At 39.3% G+C, this 18,851-nt stretch overlaps 1 protein-coding gene across 6 annotated transcripts in view; it reads left to right on the top strand.

Annotated features, from left to right (window-relative positions):
• The window catches only part of abcc4 (ATP binding cassette subfamily C member 4 (PEL blood group)), a 45,123-nt gene extending 28,172 nt beyond the window's left edge, over window positions 1-16,951 (top strand). For 4 of the 6 annotated variants that reach the window (XM_028435651.1, XM_028435654.1, XM_028435652.1 and 1 more), the window contains 11 exons: window positions 570-720; window positions 2,362-2,481; window positions 3,869-3,979; window positions 4,051-4,151; window positions 4,693-4,884; window positions 5,946-6,101; window positions 9,822-9,911; window positions 10,370-10,542; window positions 10,923-11,028; window positions 13,671-13,805; window positions 15,188-16,951. In XM_028435651.1, the coding sequence (XP_028291452.1) occupies window positions 570-720; window positions 2,362-2,481; window positions 3,869-3,979; window positions 4,051-4,151; window positions 4,693-4,884; window positions 5,946-6,101; window positions 9,822-9,911; window positions 10,370-10,542; window positions 10,923-11,028; window positions 13,671-13,805; window positions 15,188-15,265 (1,413 nt within the window). In that variant the 3' untranslated portion in view covers window positions 15,266-16,951. Of the gene's footprint in view, window positions 1-569; window positions 721-2,361; window positions 2,482-3,868; window positions 3,980-4,050; window positions 4,152-4,692; window positions 4,885-5,945; window positions 6,102-9,821; window positions 9,912-10,369; window positions 10,543-10,922; window positions 11,029-13,670; window positions 13,806-15,187 lie in introns of those variants that run through there. The other 2 variants (XM_028435653.1, XR_003672639.1) reach the window with 2 other exon arrangements.
• The last annotated feature ends 1,900 nt before the right edge of the window (window positions 16,952-18,851 follow it).

Below are 18,851 nucleotides of genomic sequence, written 5' to 3' on the forward strand. Positions count from 1 at the left end.
GTTTTGCTCAGTAGCCTCAGTAGCTGCGACTCACTGTTGGATTGTGTGGGCTCCAGTACAGCAATGGTTAGACGAATACTTCCCGTCTTATCTGAACTCAGATGGAATTGAGTGGCTTTTCGTTAAGAAGCTGTACTGAAAGTGATCATGCCTTAATATGAGCTTAAGTGGCAGATAACATCTGTAATTAAGGTGCTGAGTTAAATATTTCTGGATCTGGCCTGGTTTTACATCCCCAATGGTTTGGGAAAAATCCAACATCCCATCATTTTAGGGTTGATTATGTTTTGATTTAATATGATGCAGGAAAAAAAAACAGTGGAATATAAGAAATAACACATTTGTAAGGGTAAAATAATCACCAAACTTTAAATAAAATGTAGATTCCTCAGATATTTGATCCAAAACTACAAGACTATTTGTTAGTTCTTGTTTTGTACATGTTTTCTTGTTTAGTGTTAAAGAAAAAGGCCTCACGAGCTCAATGGTACCCTGCACAGCAGCACAAGAGCTGTTGACTCTTCTGTTGTTTTGGTAACACGGTGTTCTTACCTCTGCTTCTCTGCCAGGTGCTTTTTCAAGTCATTGGAGTGATTGCAGTCGCTGCTGTCATCATCCCATGGATTCTTATTCCCATTGTTCCTCTTCTTGCCATGTTTCTGTTTCTACGATTCTACTTCCTACAAACCTCCAGGGACGTCAAGCGTTTAGAGTCTACAAGTATATTTTTTTCCTTGGTTTTCCTTGGATGGGGGGTTTGCATGTCCATTTGTGAAAAGAGACAAAAGTGGACCATAGGAATGCTAATAGACCATTGAAAAATGCCATGGTAATTAGCATAAAGGCTAAAGGTGGCGGTGCCCTATGGCTTGGCCACACGCAGTTTCCTCAAGAGATGGGAGTTCATAACACTGCATAGAAAGAGGAAATGCCAAATCAAGCCAGAACAAACTTTAATTCATTTATTTCAATTTGAGTTAAAACAGTAATGTAAATCTACCAACCTTTTCTTTAGCACATTTAAGTTTTGTCCAAGATTCAACAATAAACAAAGGGCTACTAAATTACTGCTTTTCTTTAAATCAGTAAAAACCTGAATAATAAAGTACATAATATTCCATGTTGTTTTGATTACCTTCGCCAAGAAGGTTATATTTTCACCAGCATTTATTTATTTGCTTGTTTGTCTTTCTGTTAGCAGGATTACGTCAAACCATAAATTAACCTTTGGCCATTACATTTGGAGGGGATCTGGATTAAAATACTGGATCATTTTAAAAAAGAATAAAAAATCCCTATCTCTCATCCTTTGCGAAATTATAAAAATGATTTTCTCTGTTTGTAACCTTATGAAATTTGACTTATGTTGTGTTGGTTCCTGAAATACCCAACTGAGTTTCATCCAGGTTGGATCCTGATTGTGCATTTCATTGCAAAAAGAGGATATTTGGCGTTTACTCTTGTTAATTTCTGGTTTTAGTCAATATTTTATTTAGAATATCAATTTGGTACAGGAACAATAAAATCGTTAGATGCAGCTATAACCCAGACGTTATAGCATTTCATAGTTGGGTGTTGCATAAAGATGCTAAATGGACAACATTTATTACTCAAAATTGGAAGAGACTGGTGAAAAAGTGGCACGTAATTCTGTACTTTTGAAATAAAATTAAACATCCTCGATTATATGCCCAAAGTTTCAACAGCTGTGGATGAAAGAATGAGTTAATTGGTTTTGACGAGGCACTGCACTCAATGTCACTTGCTGTCTTCTTTATATTCTCTGGTTAATCATCTGAATAGACTAGACCAATCACCTATTGGAAAGTAGAGCATTGCCAGCTAAATCAGCAGGTCCAGACCCGTGGTTGGATTGAAACAAGGACAGGAAAAAACTTTGCCAAGATCTTTGATCACTTGCTTACATACTGTAGACCAACTCTTATAGGTTTAAAGCAAACTAGAGTTTGCTACTTTAAAAATGCCCTTAGCCACTGTGGTCTGCTTGTAAACATAATAATCAAGTCCAGGTATATTGTTTTGTACATTGTTGCTACAAATATCCTATATTATTATTGTAATGTTTTTTATTTGGTTATGTTGACCATGAATCAAAATCAAGTTTTTCTTTTGTATTCTGAGGCAGAATTTTGAATCAAACACCCCCCAAAACACCATTATTATTTCCTTAATATCCAAAATCACCTTAACTAAATTCAATAAATGTTTCTTTTGTCATCAATTTGATGCATGTTTAGTACAAAACTTTTCAGAAAACTTTTAACAAAATCCCCACAACATTTTTTTTCAAGACGTTTCTTCCTGCTTACAAATGCTCTTCTTTGTTTTCTTCCACTTCAGCACGGAGTCCTGTCTTTTCCCATCTCTCTTCATCTCTTCAAGGCCTGAGCACCATTCGTGCCTTTAAGGTTCAGCAGAGATTTCAGCAAGTGTTTGATGAGTATCAAGACCGTCACTCAGGTGAAAAATTAAAAAATGTCCTTCACTTAAAAAGCCCATTAAAAAGCTCTTGGTTGGTTATAAATTATTCTTCATTTAGCATTTATTCATTTGTACGATTCAAAGACTTAAAGGCATAGAGGAGGATTTTCCCGAAGTTTAGAAAAGAAATGTCCTCTCCACTTTTTGAAAAAATGCACATGCGCAACACTCCACCTGCTCTCAAGAGGGAACGCCTATTAAAACGAGTGCAAGAGAGCGTGTACAAGTTTTCCTCGTGCACAGCTCTCTGTTTACAAGTTGGTATTGGCATCGCTCATACAACCTTACTTACCCGGTGAGAACGGCGACCTTCAATAAATGGCTGAAACCTTAGCTCACGAAACGCATAAAGACACTTGTAAAGGTGCGTTCACACCGAACGTGACTGTAGCTATTGCAATCACTTCAATCGGCCTGATGAGTCGCTTGAACATAGTAGCACTTATTGGTCACTCCATCGCTCCAGTGACGTGATGACCAGGGAAGAGTGTATGTGTGTGTGTTTGTCTGCCACTGATGTGGTAGAGAGAGGGTTGATCACTTCTTCTCCATAGACGGCGCCGCTTTTACTGTTTAAATGTTCAACTTACGGGGTTACTAAAGGATGAGTTCACACAGAATATAGGGTTATTCAAGAAGTTAACTGCTTTATTTTTGCCCCGGAAAATTGAAGAGGTCCTGGCTGCAGCCATCTCACTCTAGCGGGTGTAAGGGGCTGCTGTCTCTGCAATACAGACAGTGACGGCTGGGGGAGTTGTCGCTTAAAAAGTTCAAATTTTTCTACTTTGAGCAACGAGGTTGTGCTTGACAAGTCGCTCAAATCACGCATGTCACGTTGCTTGAGGGGAGATAACTTTAGGTTGCGTCATTTATATTGATTTCAATGTAATGTGGCATCAATTTAAAGCCAAAATATTTTGGCTTCAAATTCTGGGTGGATCATCAAGACTATTGGTCCTCCTAATTGTCAATGATTTTGGTGATATGTTTACGTAAGGCCGTCGTATGTGTTCGTCCTTAGCTAGTTTTTGCTTGCTGTGCACTTTCAAGTGTTTGTGTCTCGTGAGCTACGGTCTCAGCCATTCATTGAAGCTCTTTTACTTACCGGTGGCAAGTCTGACATAGTGGGAAAAGTGCAAATTTTCTTTTGGAAAGTAAGCTTATATGAGCGATGCCGACACCAACGCTCTCTTGCACGTTTAATAGGCCTTTCCCTCTTGGGAGCAGGTAGAGTGTTGCGCATGTGCATTTTAAAAAAAAAATGGAGAGGGCGTTTCTTTTCTAAACTCCGGGAAAATCCTCCTCCATACCTTTAATATTTTATGTTAATGAATGTATATTGTATTTGTGAAACTTGTGTTTACAGAGGCTTGGTTCTTATTCCTCACGACATCTCGCTGGTTTGCAGTACGTCTCGATGGGATTTGTACCGTTTTTGTCACCATTATTGCATTTGGATGTCTTTATCTTAATAATGGTAATGTTTGACTACAATATGTAAACATGAAATACACTGAAGGGAGATTCTAAGACTTTTTTTTTTTACAGAACTAGAACCTGGTGCAGTGGGTCTAGCTTTGTCCTATGCTATCACACTTACTGGCATGTTTCAATGGGGCGTCAGGCAGAGCGCTGAGATTGAGAACATGGTAGGAACATCTCCACTTCTTCATGTTTTTAGTTTATTCTCATAGAGGGGTTGGTCACAATTAGTCATGATTCATAAGTCATCAGACATGATGGCTTTTCGACTGTCTTTCAATCCGCCATTTGTTTACTTATCAATACTTTGTCAAATCTTCTTTACCTGCTTATCTTGTAAATTATTGTAATGTCTTCTGGAGTTTATTCAAACTGATTTAGGGTCCAAGGCGAGGTACACATTGGACTGGAGAGAAGTCTATCTCGGGGATAAAAAACAGATATTGGGAGTCATGATTATATGCATTCATTAGGCAACAATAAACAGGACAATACACCCAAAACTCATAACTTTAGACCCTTGCCATTGTGTACAGAAAAATTAGGCTGTAGATTATTATTCACCATCTTCTTTTCACCACCAGTTAAAGCCACTCCATTATGGTATATGTGTCCTTTTTCACGTTATCCAAGCATTGTTTGAATTCAAAAATCAGTTTAATTACGATTATCTGGATTAAACAGTTCCTGTATACATTCTGTTTGTAGATGACCTCAGTGGAGAGAGTGGTTGAGTACTCTGAGTTGGAGAGCGAGGCTCTTTGGGAGACCGATAAACTGCCTCCGAGTGATTGGCCGAAGACAGGATCCATCACTTTTGACAGAGTCAACTTCTCTTACAGTGCCAGCGAGCCTTTGGTCCTCAAGAACCTCAACATTATTTTCACACCATGGGAAAAGGTCTTTATGTTTTGCCGTTGTGCTCACTCACTGAAGGTTTATATACGCAGCTTGGATAGGTGTGGTATGATTCTTTTTTATGTGGCATTATTTTCAAATCAATTATTGAAAGGACGTTGTATTGTACTGCTGAATCTTCAGGACTATACCATTTGTCATTCATGGAATACATATCATGTAATTAAGACTGTTCAAGTGTATCCATTTGTTTCTAATTTGCATTTTAAGCTACCTGCCAATGACAACCGTTTATTCACTGTGAAGAGAAGAGAGGCCAGAGCAGAGAAGGGAAGGAATATAGAGAGGGAGGCAGAGAGAGAAGGTTGAGGATGATTGAAATCATGTTTGATGCAGGAGGGGTGTATTTTGCATGGCTATGGTTGGCCAGGGCGGCTGATTTCACAATGGCTGGGTTGATAAGTGTCGGGGCTCTGACTGTGACAGCCTAAGGGAGTGATCTCCTAGGTCGTAGGGGTAAAGGGTTTTATGTCTCCTGACAGTTTCTCTTACAGCTTTTCACCACTACAATTGGCTGCTACTATACACAGGAATTTTACTTTGTCCAGTATCATTGGCTTCAGTCATACATAAACATACAGGAATGTGTATTTCACCACAATGATATAAATATTTTTCTCAAGATAAGCAGAGATAAGAAGGTTTATTGCCTTGTATCTACTAAAAACTTAATTGTGATATAGTTTGATCTCTTTTCAGTAGTATCAGTTTTTGTTAAATATTATTGGGGTACTTTATGTTTAGTTATAAACATGGCTCTGCTGGAGGTTTCTGTATGTTAAAAATGGAGAAACAGAAACTCTCCATCGTTGCCAACGCTTCCACTTGAGGAAATGTTGGGCTTTTTCATTAAAAGCTAACTATAGTTTGTAATGAGTGCCATGAGATGACTTATTGTATTCGGCACTCTATAAATACATTTGAATTGAATTGAATACTCTAATATTTAATTATGGCTAAACAAAGTACTGAGAGGTATGTGATGACAAATCTATTTGTAAATATTTCATTGGTATTTCTGATGCAACCTCTTTTCGCTTTAGGTTGGCATCGTTGGACGCACTGGTGCTGGTAAAAGCTCTCTGATCTCTGCCTTGTTCCGGCTGGCAGAACCTGAGGGAAGAATTATTATCGATGGCTTCCTGACGTCTGAGATTGGTCTACACACTCTCCGTCAGAAAATGTCAATCATCCCACAGGTGTGTTATAAACAAATCACTATAATCTCAACTGATAAGCCAAGCAATACATTTTTCAGCGTTGTCTACCTGGACTCAAATAGAGCAGTCCCTCTTAGTTCTTTTAAAAATGCCTTTTTTGACAGCTTCTGTAAGGTTCAATGATTTTCACATGATTGAAAAATGGCAGCAATATTTAGTTGAATGATGGTTACAGAATCTGTCATGCTTTGGTCTTTTTCTATATGCCTGGCTTTAAAAAATCTGAAACAAGTGAGGAGAATTACAGTCGTCACTCCGGGGATTTCTGAAATTGAGACAAACGGATGCCTTGAGACAGTTTAACTTTATTTCCGCTTGTTGAAACTGATATGGCATTAAGAAAATGCCAGCCTGCGGGTGAGTGTCAGCAGAGTGGAGGGAGGGAAGAAGACTCCCACGGCCTGCACTGTGAAGAGAGCAGTTCCCCATCCCTGACAGAGGATTAGCCCTCTACCCCCAAAACATGGGAAAGCTACTTAGAAGCATTCTCCCCCATCCTCACAGCCAGAGTCCCCCTGTACACTGTGACTTAGCTCTAGTCTCAAACATTTCCAGTGCGCAGCCAAGATGCCCAAAAACACTTTCTTTAATGCATTTCTATGGATCTGATAGGTTTCTGGCATTGCTACAGCCTTGGATAAAGTTTTACTTTTTAATCTAAACTACTTTGAGATTGATGTGATGTATGTTTGATGAGATTATGTTTACTGTGTCTGCCCTCCTAGAGGAAGGCTTGTGCAAAGTGGCAGGTTGAGAGTCAAAACTTTAGCTGCACGCCCATCTGAATCACATTCTAGACGGCAGGTTCATTGTGTAGGCAGCACATATTTAGAGAAGTGCTGTATTTTCTCTACTTCACCTGTAGTTTTACAAACTTAGCAATAGGGAGTTGTCTTTAATTTATTTAAATTCACAAAGGAGGATTTTAGCATTCAGTGGAATGGGGATTTCAGTTTTTCGTTGTGATGTGAATACTTTCTCGGAAAGGAGTTTTCCACCTAGAGATTGGATTATGATAAATCTATATTGCCATTTAGCATTATGAGGGATTCATTTCTATTGAATTCTCAGGAATGACTTGGTAAAAATGAATTTTGTGGCAAACAGTGAGCTTAGAGTTGGTAGAGCACATAATCGGTGTATGGAAGGCTGTGCTTGAAAGCAGTTTTTTCCACCTAGTGTTGAACCCTCAATTAAATTGTGTCACAAAACCTGTTTGAATTGGAACTTCAGCTGGTTTAATGACAAGGTGGAATTTTGGTGACAGAGGGAAAAGCTCATTGGATGTAAAGAGGTGGAACATTTTTTGAAGCAAAGCAAACAAGAATGAGAAGCTGAAAGCTTTTTCTCGAGCAGTTATTCTTTATTTGTCTCACCCACATGACAGTGTTTTTTTACTTCTTTTTTTAATGCTTGTGAACTCTGTAAATCTGTATGTTTTCCCACGAGTGCATGCAGTATTCTGTTTCAGTGTTGCAGTCACAACACTGGCAATGAAGCAGCCCTTTAAGAGCGCAGAGATGAAGGTGTGGATAGTGAGTCACATTTAGTGCAGTAGTTCTGCAAGCGTAGTGCAGGACACTCACCCTTTTATAGCCATTGTGTACTTTTACTTTTGCTCCTGGTCCAATCTCACAGTTGCCAGGTGAACATTTTTTAATCTTGATTCAGGCCCAGATTCCTATCTGGGGGTTATCAAGTTGCCTTACAATGAAAGCATCAGTTTTGGCTGCGTCACTCCATTACAGCTACATCTCATTAACGTTTCAAACGGTCATTATAACCATCTAAGTGCCCTAAAATCTGTGTTATATTTCCAAGAAAATACCAATGTTTGTTCACTGATAATACAATGTGGAAATTATGCCATTGGAAACCTTATCTGCTTCCCCCTTTGTACCATAAGAGGTATGAGAGGCTTTTGTTAATGCCAACCAGTCTTTTAGTAAATGTTAAATTACGCAAACACTGAAGCAGGATTTTTGAATACATATTTTAGTTGATTAAATGAGAGGCCAGGCTGCTCTTTTTCAGCTTTTACCAGAAAATAAAAAGTTATTAAACCATGTCTGTAAGTTTTCAGCCTTTTTCATCTACACAGTGATAAAGTTTGGCCTAAAATATTTTACTTATTAAAAGATCAATAATGGCCTTTTGAAAATGGGACTACTTTACAGTTTAAGAGCCGTGTTCCTCCATCTTGAAATTATGTGATGATAACCTCACAAGATCCCACTGCCTGTAAACATGCCATTGTTTTCTATTAGAGTGAAGCATTCAGCCTGCTTTTTCATTTATTGCGCCTGACACTCTGGCTGTAGTTAACGAGTAATCACGGACTGTTGAAGATACACAGAATTCCTTTTGTCAAAGTTGGTTATGTGGCTATATCTCTACAGGTGCATACATGGCCATGAAACCATACCCGTGACACCCAAACTGATCAACAAAAGGGAATAACTTTTAATGAGATAACTTATTTGATGTGTTGTTCTGGAAATTCTGGTCAACATTTTGAGATGTTTTTTTTTTTTTTTTTTCAATGGAGGTATTACAAATTAACCAAATCTTACATTTGTCTTTTGTTAATATTAAATCTGTAGTTTGGGAGGTATGGGTACCAATCCAGATTTTCCAAGGTAGGTTAGTGCACTGATAGCTCAAAAGGCCATTGCTGCGCTCAAATAATCCCACACATCAATAAACTATTTTCAGAATCAGAATCAGAATCAGAATCAGCTTTATTCGCCAAGTGTATGTTGTACACACGAGGAATTTGACTCGGTCAACTGTGTTCTCTCCAATAGTGAAAACATTCAACAATAAACAATCAACTAGAAAAGATGATAATAAGTATAAACATAAGTATAAATATAAACAGTAGTTAGACTAGAATGTGCAAATAACAAGATGATGATAATAATAATAATAATAATAATAATAATAATAATAGTATAAAAAATAAATAAATAGATACAAAATAAAAATTAAAAAATAAGATAAAAGAAGGAAAATAATAGAAAAGAAAGATAATAATGAAATATAGTAATAATAAAAGGAAAATAGTGCAGTAGAGCATTGATAAGTAGTGCAGTAGAACATTTAAATTAAATTAAAGGTATGTACATGAACATTCTCAGTGTCAGATTGATCCAAGGTTGTTATGTTTGGTTCCAGGGTTTTTTCACAGAACCAGGTCTGACACTCTTTGACTGTTTAGTGTCTATTTTGGGTCTATTGTGCATGCCTTCAACTGAAGGAGGAAACAACAGTACTTACAGTTGAACCAGAAAGAAATGGCCCCAGAAGGCCATCAGAATAAGATCCCTTTTTTGTTTTGATGCAATGTTATGAATCATTTTGTCATGTGCCAGCAAATTAATAATTTTCTAATTACAATGCTGACTCTGGGACACTATTGTGTACTATTATATTGTTAGATAACCTTGCACTGCTATTCTCCAACAGCACCAAAGCAAAGCCTTGGTTTTCCAAGTAAAAAGATCAACTTATTGAAGCTTAGTTGGCCAGACCATTGAATGGAGGTCCTGAGTGGAGCAAGGCCTTTGTGAACATCTTCCCCTCACACATTGCCTAGTGGTCCTCCATAAAGCCTGTCTTAACCCTTTCAGACATCTTCCCCGTTGTCATTATCTTAACTGGCCACGGTCTTCCCTTTCTATATCCATCTATCCACAGGACCCAGTTCTCTTCACGGCCACGATGAGGAAGAATCTGGACCCTTTTAGGCAGCACACAGATGAGGACCTGTGGAATGCACTTCAAGAGGTACTCCAGTGTGGCTCTAAATGATTCCCCCTTGCCGGCCCAGGGGGGATCCCTCTGTCCCCCAGTACAATGCTGCCATTCAGCCTCCCTGCTCACCACAAGTCATGGGGGGAAATCCCATTAGGGCTATGGGGCCCAGCTCAATGTGCGGCTTGTAACTGGGAGCCATTGAATGTGCTAGGGGAGATGTGTTTGGGCAGTCAGGCCAACCAGGATGAAGGCTCCCCCTTAGTGAAGGGCTTCAGCTCCTGGTCTTGCCTCTGAATGGGTTTGGTGGCCTGGATTAAAGCTAGAGGCTGCCCACAAGAGAGCACTGGCCAAGGTCACCAGTGGACCTGGCCCTGCATTGTGCCAGGCAGTTTAATGGGTGTGTTTGGATGGCTCTTTAAAGACATCCCCACAGGAGCCTTTTATGTGTGGGTAATGAAGGGTTGGGGTTCTGCTCTCCTTCTCTCCAGGTGCAGATGAAGGCCGTGGTGGAGGAGCTGCCTAATAAACTAGAGACGATGCTGACGGAGTCAGGCTCTAACTTCAGCGTGGGGCAGAGGCAGCTGGTGTGCCTGGCCAGAGCCATACTCCGGAAAAACCGCATCCTGGTTATTGATGAGGCCACGGCCAATGTTGACCCAAGGTCAGAGGATAAGATGACTTCAAGTGGAGTACAACCTTTCCATTTACAGTTGTTTAGGGAACACTATTGTTGAAATGTCTTGCCACAATAACAGTCATACCTACGTGATGTCTTTAAAAAACAGCCTTTTTGTCAAACTGAAGACAATAGTCTTCTGACGTTTTGTTGAAATTAGACAAATTTAATTAGTCTAACATAAGAAAAATTAACAAACCTTATTACTGTAGGGAGAAAGGCCCTGATAGCATTCATTTCGTATGTCTACCACAGCACTTTTTTCATGCTGATGAGCCATTGTTCATATTGCGTAAAATCCCTGCCTAAGGGTCCAAAGGAAAAGAGCTTTTTGTTCTCAGGTGTTGTGTTCCCTGCTCCTTTAGAACTGACAGCCTCATCCAGCAGACCATCCGGGACAAGTTTCAGGATTGTACTGTCCTCTCCATCGCTCACAGGCTCAACACCATTATTGACTGTGACCGAATACTGGTAAGTGAGGGTGCAGTAAATTTCCACTATCTAGTTCTTGAGCTAGAACTCTCCCCTTGGGAATGGTGGTAATTTAAAGAAAATATAATGAACGTTTGGGAAAAAGATTCTTTCAGTTCTTTGGCCCTAAATGCATGTTTTCCTGTCACCACACTTTCTCAATACAGCTCCAGTTTTTTTCAGAATGTGTAGTACAACCTGGCAACACATCCCTTGAAAGACACAAACACCACTTTCCTTTATAGCCATTTCCCTATTCCACAAAATTAAATTCACCCGCACTGTTTTTCAACAGCTGGCACAGTTTCTCACTCACAGCGTTCACTTCCATTGAACCTGCCCTTGTGCCACTTGATCTTTGGCCCTTTCCTGCTACTGCCTGCAGAGGTGCCAATTAGTGCTATTTGTGGCAGCATTAGTTTAGCGTCTATAGAGGACAGAGCATGACCCAGTGGCTGCTCTGTTACTGAGAGGTTTGGTGAGAAGAGCCAAATATTAAACAGGGCGGGTTGGAGTGCTTGACACCTATACTGGTGGTAAATGCTCCTGTGCTACAACACACTGGGAGAAATTAATTAGGACCAGGAATTGGAATATTAATATTTTGTATCCAAGCTTTTATTCAACTGTTCCATATATGGCAGTCAAAACATGATAAAGTGTTGTGGTACCACTGTGCTACTATAAAATGGGGAGTTTGAAACCATGTTGTTAACTATTGACCAACAATTATTGAAATGACTCAGAATTTGCACAGACACACCCACACTTACAGCTCAGCAGCACACAGACATGTACATTTGTCCAAGTATTAGCACTGACACACATTCACATACATAAACACATGCACCCTACACAAAAGTGCAGAATTCATGATCAGTTAAACATACCAAATATCTTATATAGATTATTAACCATTATTCACAAAGTAGATCATTGTGTTGTTCCTGTACTGACACCCTTAAGTTTCCAACATATTTGCTGTGTTAAATCCAGTGATCTTAAGTATGATGTATTGTGTATGCGTATACAATAAGCTATGATCAAAATTTTACTTGAATGTTCCAATTCCCAGAAATTTGAGATTGTTGAAGAATCAAATGTTCTTATTGTGAAAGGGTGTTGTGAATAATTTAACTAAAGCGTGGTCTTTCACTATAAATGATTGTTCTTTCATTTTATTGATCCAGCTCTTTAGAAAAACACTGATTAAATGTTGCCTTTTATTAAATTAGATGGAGCCGTTTGAACCTGAATACCACTGTGGTCAACATTTAAAACATTTATAATAAAATCTACATATATTGCTGGTAAGGATGCAAAAGTGAGAAATATTAATCTATTTTAGTCTGATTAAAAAGGCTTAAAAAAATATGACATCATAATGTAATATATTGATAAATGTAAATTGTGTCTTAGAAATACCACATAGGCAGCATCTTTAAAAAAATAATAATAAAGTTGTAAATAAGAAAAGCGCAGCTCAGAAGATGAAAGGAATACAGAAAATATTATTTTATTGTGATTATAAATACAGTATATGTATCTTTAATAGGTCTTTGGTGTAAAATATTGTAAATAAAAGTTGTGATTTGGAAATAAACACCAATTTCTATTGTGCATCAACAGCACTACATGAAATAAAATCTCCTAAGTTCAAAGTAAAGTATGGCTATAACAGCAAATTAGCTAAAGCTACAACACTATGTTACCTGCATGAGACTGTTGTCCATGTATTGATAATTCATAATTTTCCCTAATAAATAAACCATACATAATTAAATAACGACATCAACCTATTTTTATCAGCCAACAGTTACAGAGCACATGGAGGACTTTGCACTTCATTGGTAGGGAAAAGTCCAACTCATTTTAGCCGAGTATGGCTTATGTTATGTTGACTACGTTATTTACTGGTCCTATATGAACCATGCAACATAACCTAAACATTTTACTTTTGTACTGTAACATTGATCACTATATATTTGGTTTGAATTTGTGCACTGCGTCTGGCAACCCACGGTTGTGCGTTAATTGTACGAGGTTTATTGTAAGGCTTAATTGTTTATATCATTACAAGTGAATCTCAGAACAAGGTAATGTCTGAGATGCAGGAGTGGGTTTTACTCGTTTTACTTACTGGTCATGACTGGTAAAGCGGGGAGAGCCTTGTAGGATTTGTTATGATATAATTGTAGTCCTTTCCAAAAGGCTTGAATAGGCACTATTCTTTGGTGCACATTGCAAACGATGGCACAGAAATGATGGTAATTTTCCCGCAGTGTTCTTCTAAAGGTGTGATTGTTGGCTTTCACTGAGGACCACCTATATGCAGCTAAAGCACCCGGCTAAACACATGCTTAAATCTCTGATCACCTGTCTGTCAGTGTCAGCGTAGCACACCTGCACACTGCTAACTGGTTTCACTCATTGTCCACAGCCGTTGTGGAGCAGGAGCAGGCGTCGCTGTGTGAGTCATGTAAAATGGATGGTTCCTATAAGCTCAGACCTACTGTTTCCCCATTCAACCTGCACACACTGCATGCATCACTCAGCAGCAGAACAGCTGAAATGTCACTTTTCCCTCTAGTAAAGTATACAGACTTGTACATGCGCACCCACTATTCTATGCATGATTGCAGGTCCTGGATGCTGGGAGGATCCAAGAGTATGACGAGCCATATGTGCTGCTGCAGAACCAGGATGGGCTTTTCTACCAGATGGTCCAACAGACAGGCAGAGCAGAGGCTGTCTCACTGCTGCACACAGCCAAAGAGGTACACAATACACCTCCACATTCACCTCTGCCCTCAGACAAGGCTGCAACTAAATAAGAGTCTAACCTAACCTGGGACTTCTTTTAACTTCAGACTTCATTGCTCACCTCCACATTATTGCAGCACTGCAACAGATGAGGCGCATAACTCTGACACTTGATTACCATTTTAATTTCAAGTATCTGCTTGGAAACATTGGGACATCATAACATTAATTCCAAGAGGGAAATTGTCCCTTTGTAGATTCACATCCTGTGATAGTATCACAGACACTCTCTGTATAATCTTTTTTCCCTCATAATGTAATTTTGAGATCATTTTAGCGATGATTCTAAAAAAGCCGCTTTCTTTTGCCCTGTATCTTTTTTGAAATATTGGGTTTAACTTCATCGCGATTTGGGGTAAACTTTCTATGGGGATTACTGTAATAGAGAATGTCCATATTTTTTCCCTGTGAAATTCATTTGTGATGTATTTCCCCTTCAGACACTGAGCAGATAAGAGGCCGCTATTCATTGTTCAATTCCATTTTATGTGCATCTGTCTGGGACTATAGATACCGTATTGCAACTTCAAACAGGTCTTTGTGAAATAAGAAAAAGTCGGCATCATTTCATTTTCTCTCTGTCCCTGCACAAATTTATCAGCTCAACTGTATCTTCTGAGCCAGAGGAGTGAAATGAGTAAAATACTGATTTGAAAGAGCCAGCACACAGTGGTATTATTTGGTACGGTCTTACCCTGCACACTGGTGGATTGGTAGTAACATTGTTTGAGCCCTCACGTTTACCTTTCTTCATTGTAGTTTGCTCTCCTTGGATCAGATTACTCCAGCATCCATAACTGTCCAACACCACTTATTAAATACTGAGATGGTCCACATGTTGTGTGTCAAGTTTCAATAGTTGTCGGTTAAGGTTTTAATACATTCAATAATCTGATATAAACCTTGTGCTCCTTTTATACACGTTGAAAGAGAATCCGACACTAGACACTATATTTCAAGCTCTGGCCAGGTTTTCACATTTTTTGCTTTTCCTTCACAAAGTTTCCTTATTGAGAAGTTATTTTTACCCCCTGAGCTTTCCTGTAAAAATAAATCATGTGTATGAAACACTTTTTTTTGTTAGCTTAGAAGTGACTGTCATAAAATTAACAACACAAATAAATCCATGTGAACATCTCAGAACATTCTCTCCCCCCACCTGAATTTTACAGTTATTTATTAAGATAAATAAGCCACTTTGGCATGCTCCAGCGAGTGATAAATCCCATCATGGTGCTCTGATTGGATCTGTCACAAATCACACCTGAACAGATTGTAACGCAGATTGGACAACGCGCTTGTGTTCTGTGACGCTGCCTCTCTGATCCGCTTTCAGGTTTACATGAACAAAAAGGGAGTGACTGACGAGCGCTGTGCCAAGGACATCTGTGTCGTCTTTGAGACGTCTCTTTGACACTTTGGAGAGCCGCTGCAGTCCTAGCGTTAGCGTCACTGACCAAATATTTTACACGTTCATTTCTTGTTGTACATTACAATGTCCTCAGACTCGCAAACGGCTGAGATCAGCATCAGCGACAACTGTAGTGGAAAACAAGTGAAGCAGGTTACTAAGGCAGGTTGTGCCTTTCATTAAATCCTATTGGTTTGGTTGATTATTGATTACACGGTGGCTACGTTTACATGAGAGCTTTAATTCCCCTTTCATTCAGAATAAAAGTTAAATCCTCTTTAAAGAGAATACAAATGACCTAATAAACACCTAATTCCGAATAAAAATGGCCATTTCGAATTAAATCTAAATCCGAAGTGACTGGTTTATTCTCATTTTAATTCCAAATTGAATAATTCCTTGTATTGGTTCATTCCACTTTAAATTCATTCCGGTGGTTCTGTGCATGCTCATCCATTCGCGATGATGCGCTGGTAACGACATAATCCAGGATGGCCATGCGAAGCAAGCATTGGACTTGAGCTGAGACTATTTATTTACTAAGAGCCTTAGAAGATATGGTTATAACGAAAAGAGTGGATGGATGGAAGCATAAGCATGTGGACATACACGTACACACGGACTTATTACGCACACACGGACATCAGCAAATGAAACGGGCTTCATTGGGGGACATGAAGCCCTACACCAGGACACAGAGCTTTACAATTGTTGCACGGGTCATCCGAAAATTCTCCTTTCACTTAACATCATGTAGAGTGGAGATAGAGCAGCTGTTGCGCTAACCACTGGCTTTGATTGACCAGCGTATGGTCATCTGCCTCCTATTTCCGCTGCTCTATCTCTTATCTCCTCCTCAGCTGAAAAAAGTGAAATAGTATGTTATTGTCGAGCTGCTGCTTCAAAACTACAGTCAAAATAAAACTGAAAATAGTTCTTATCATGGGGTCTTCTATAAAAGACGTGAATACGTCACGTTCGCCCGTCCATTCAGATCCCTTCCCGACCCCCAGACCAAAACGGAATTGAATAAAGGCGAATAAACGTGTTTCCATGTATAAACCTTGATTCAGAATGACTATTTCCATTTAAACACGATGAATACTTTAATTCATAATAATTAATTCGGAATTTAAAAACATTATGTAACCGTGGCCACTGAGATGTTTGTGCATGTGCTAGGCTCTGCACAACTTCTTGAATTCTGCACTGGTGTAAAATTTGCATGACTGCGTTAATAGGAAGTGCAATAAATAACTCTTAGTAGCTTGAATTGTTATTTTAAGACAAATATTTTTGACTGTACAGGGACAATTGAGGGACACCAATGTCTTCAGTCATTACTGTGCCTTAATCAGACCATTGATTGTTAGTAATTGCACTGTTGGTCCTCCTGCACTTTAGTGGTTTCACGTCTACCTCAACCAACAACTGTAAAGACAGTGAGTTATGAATTTGTGGCACTGAAGATAACTAACAACAAAAAACAGGTGTAAACACATCTAATGCCTTGGAAAGCTTTTTGTTTTCATGACACCTTAAATAAATGTAGCACTTTAATTTGGCAAATGAAGGATTTTACTCTAGTTAAGAAAACGTTGTCACTTTCTGGGATTTTTATATTCTGGTGTATTGGCTTTAAAGTCTTTATCCGTTATAAAACAATATTTGCTTTTTTATAATAGATATATTCACACACACTGTATTGAAACAAACTTTCATGCAATAAAAAAAAATTTCATTGATTGTTGTTTATTATTGTCTTTATTTGGCTTCTCATTTTGTACCAACTTGCTGACATTCCCTCCTAATGTTGCTCATGGTGTGTTTGCGTCTGGCCAATCATCACAAGTGGTCAGAAACATGATGTTCCAAATTGGTTAGTGGTTAAAGCGGAAAACCTGGTGATTACTGTGTTGAGTCAAGCAGTCTCTAAATTCAGAGGTGAAGCAGAGCATTAGTCCACTCCCTGTCAGCAGTGCGCTATGACGATTAAGTCCTCATTGTGATTTTGTCTTCTCAAGCTCCGCTTGAAAAGAGCTGTTTAATTTGGCTTCACATAAACAAGAGCAGAGCCAATGATTGCACATTCACAGATTCTTGTTGGTAAACACTTGGTTTAGTCTAAATGCTGCTATTTGCCAAGGCTCAAATTTGGATCGTGAACTGCGAGACATCGGCTCCTTTAAAAGCTGAGTGATTTACACAATTCATTAAAGCCAATGAATCTTCAGCCGGCGTCACATTAAATGGTTACTTACTCTCAAATAGCCCCATGGGAGCTGAATTGTTGGCTTGCGAATAGATTAAAGTTTACATTGAAAAGAAAAATTGAATTCAGGGGTAATCAATAGCATAATGGGCCAGTGAGAGGAGCCTGCTGCCTGAAATGAAATTACCATATTTTTAATCTTAATTTTCCACTCTGTTTATCTGACAGTGTGGATGTGCAATCCAAACAGATAATGAGAGAGTGGGATATTGACAGTGGGGTCCTCTGGAGTGCTTGTTTCAGTGATTAAACGCTGTGATCTGTGATTACTTTGTGTCGGATGTCAGGCAGGCGGCCAGAGCCCGGGGGAGACGCAGGCACACAGCAGCTGGAGCATCCGGGGTCTCCGAGGTGCTAATGCACCTGACACAGCATTGACAGCCTCGGAAACCCTATCAGGGACTTTACCAATGCAGCTGCCACAATAGAAATACTCGTGGCACTATCTACATCAGAGTCAGCATATATTCTCTGCTCGCTCCCTTGATAACAGCCCACATCAGAATGGCGACAACAAAGTTTGCACAATAAGTATTATTAGCAGATACCTTCCCACGTCCCTCAATAATAAGGCCATTTTGAGACATATCTGAATAGGTGTGCAAATAGCAACGCTGTCAACATAGTGCTGAGGTAGCTTTAACAAACAAATGTCTGAGAAATCTAGCTGTCCGCACAATGAAGTTAAATCCCAAAGAAATAAAACACAAAATAAGAGTCAGCACAATGTGAAGGCAATGAATAAAATGAGGAATTCAGGCAGTTTGACCCACGGACACTTAAGTGAGAAATGATACGTGGCTGCTGATTTGAGGTTGTGATACCTGCTGTTTTTGGCTCTAGATGTTTTATTGTCAATTTTACAGCGGAATAATGTAACAAGTATGCCCAACAACTGACTGAACGTGCTGCAGTAATTCTTTAAGCTTGTTTTGTTACAGGCCGATAAGTAGGAAGTCTGAGGGCCATTTTGGGTTTAGGAGACAATGTTTTTTACAAACTTTGTGTTGTGCCAGCGTTTTCTTTTGTGATGGATACCGCTGTTTGACAAATAGAAACAAATTGCACGGTGAAGGCGCCTGAATGGCAGGGAGCCGGGGAGCGGCAAACTCGGTGCTGAAAGACCAAGAAGCGAAAGCCGCAGGTTTTTGTGGGCGACTCAGACCTGACTGATCCCAACATAAAGTACTTGTTGAAGAGATGGAGAAAAGGAGACCAGGATTTCGACAGGCTGCAGTGAAATTAGGGGAATCGACTATGGCGGCTTTGTTCCTGGTTGGTGACATGGAGTAGGGTGGGGGGGGGGGAGAAAGGAGA

Source organism: Gouania willdenowi, chromosome 21, assembly GCF_900634775.1.
Source record: "Gouania willdenowi chromosome 21, fGouWil2.1, whole genome shotgun sequence".
Taxonomy (NCBI): Eukaryota; Metazoa; Chordata; class Actinopteri; order Blenniiformes; family Gobiesocidae; genus Gouania; species Gouania willdenowi.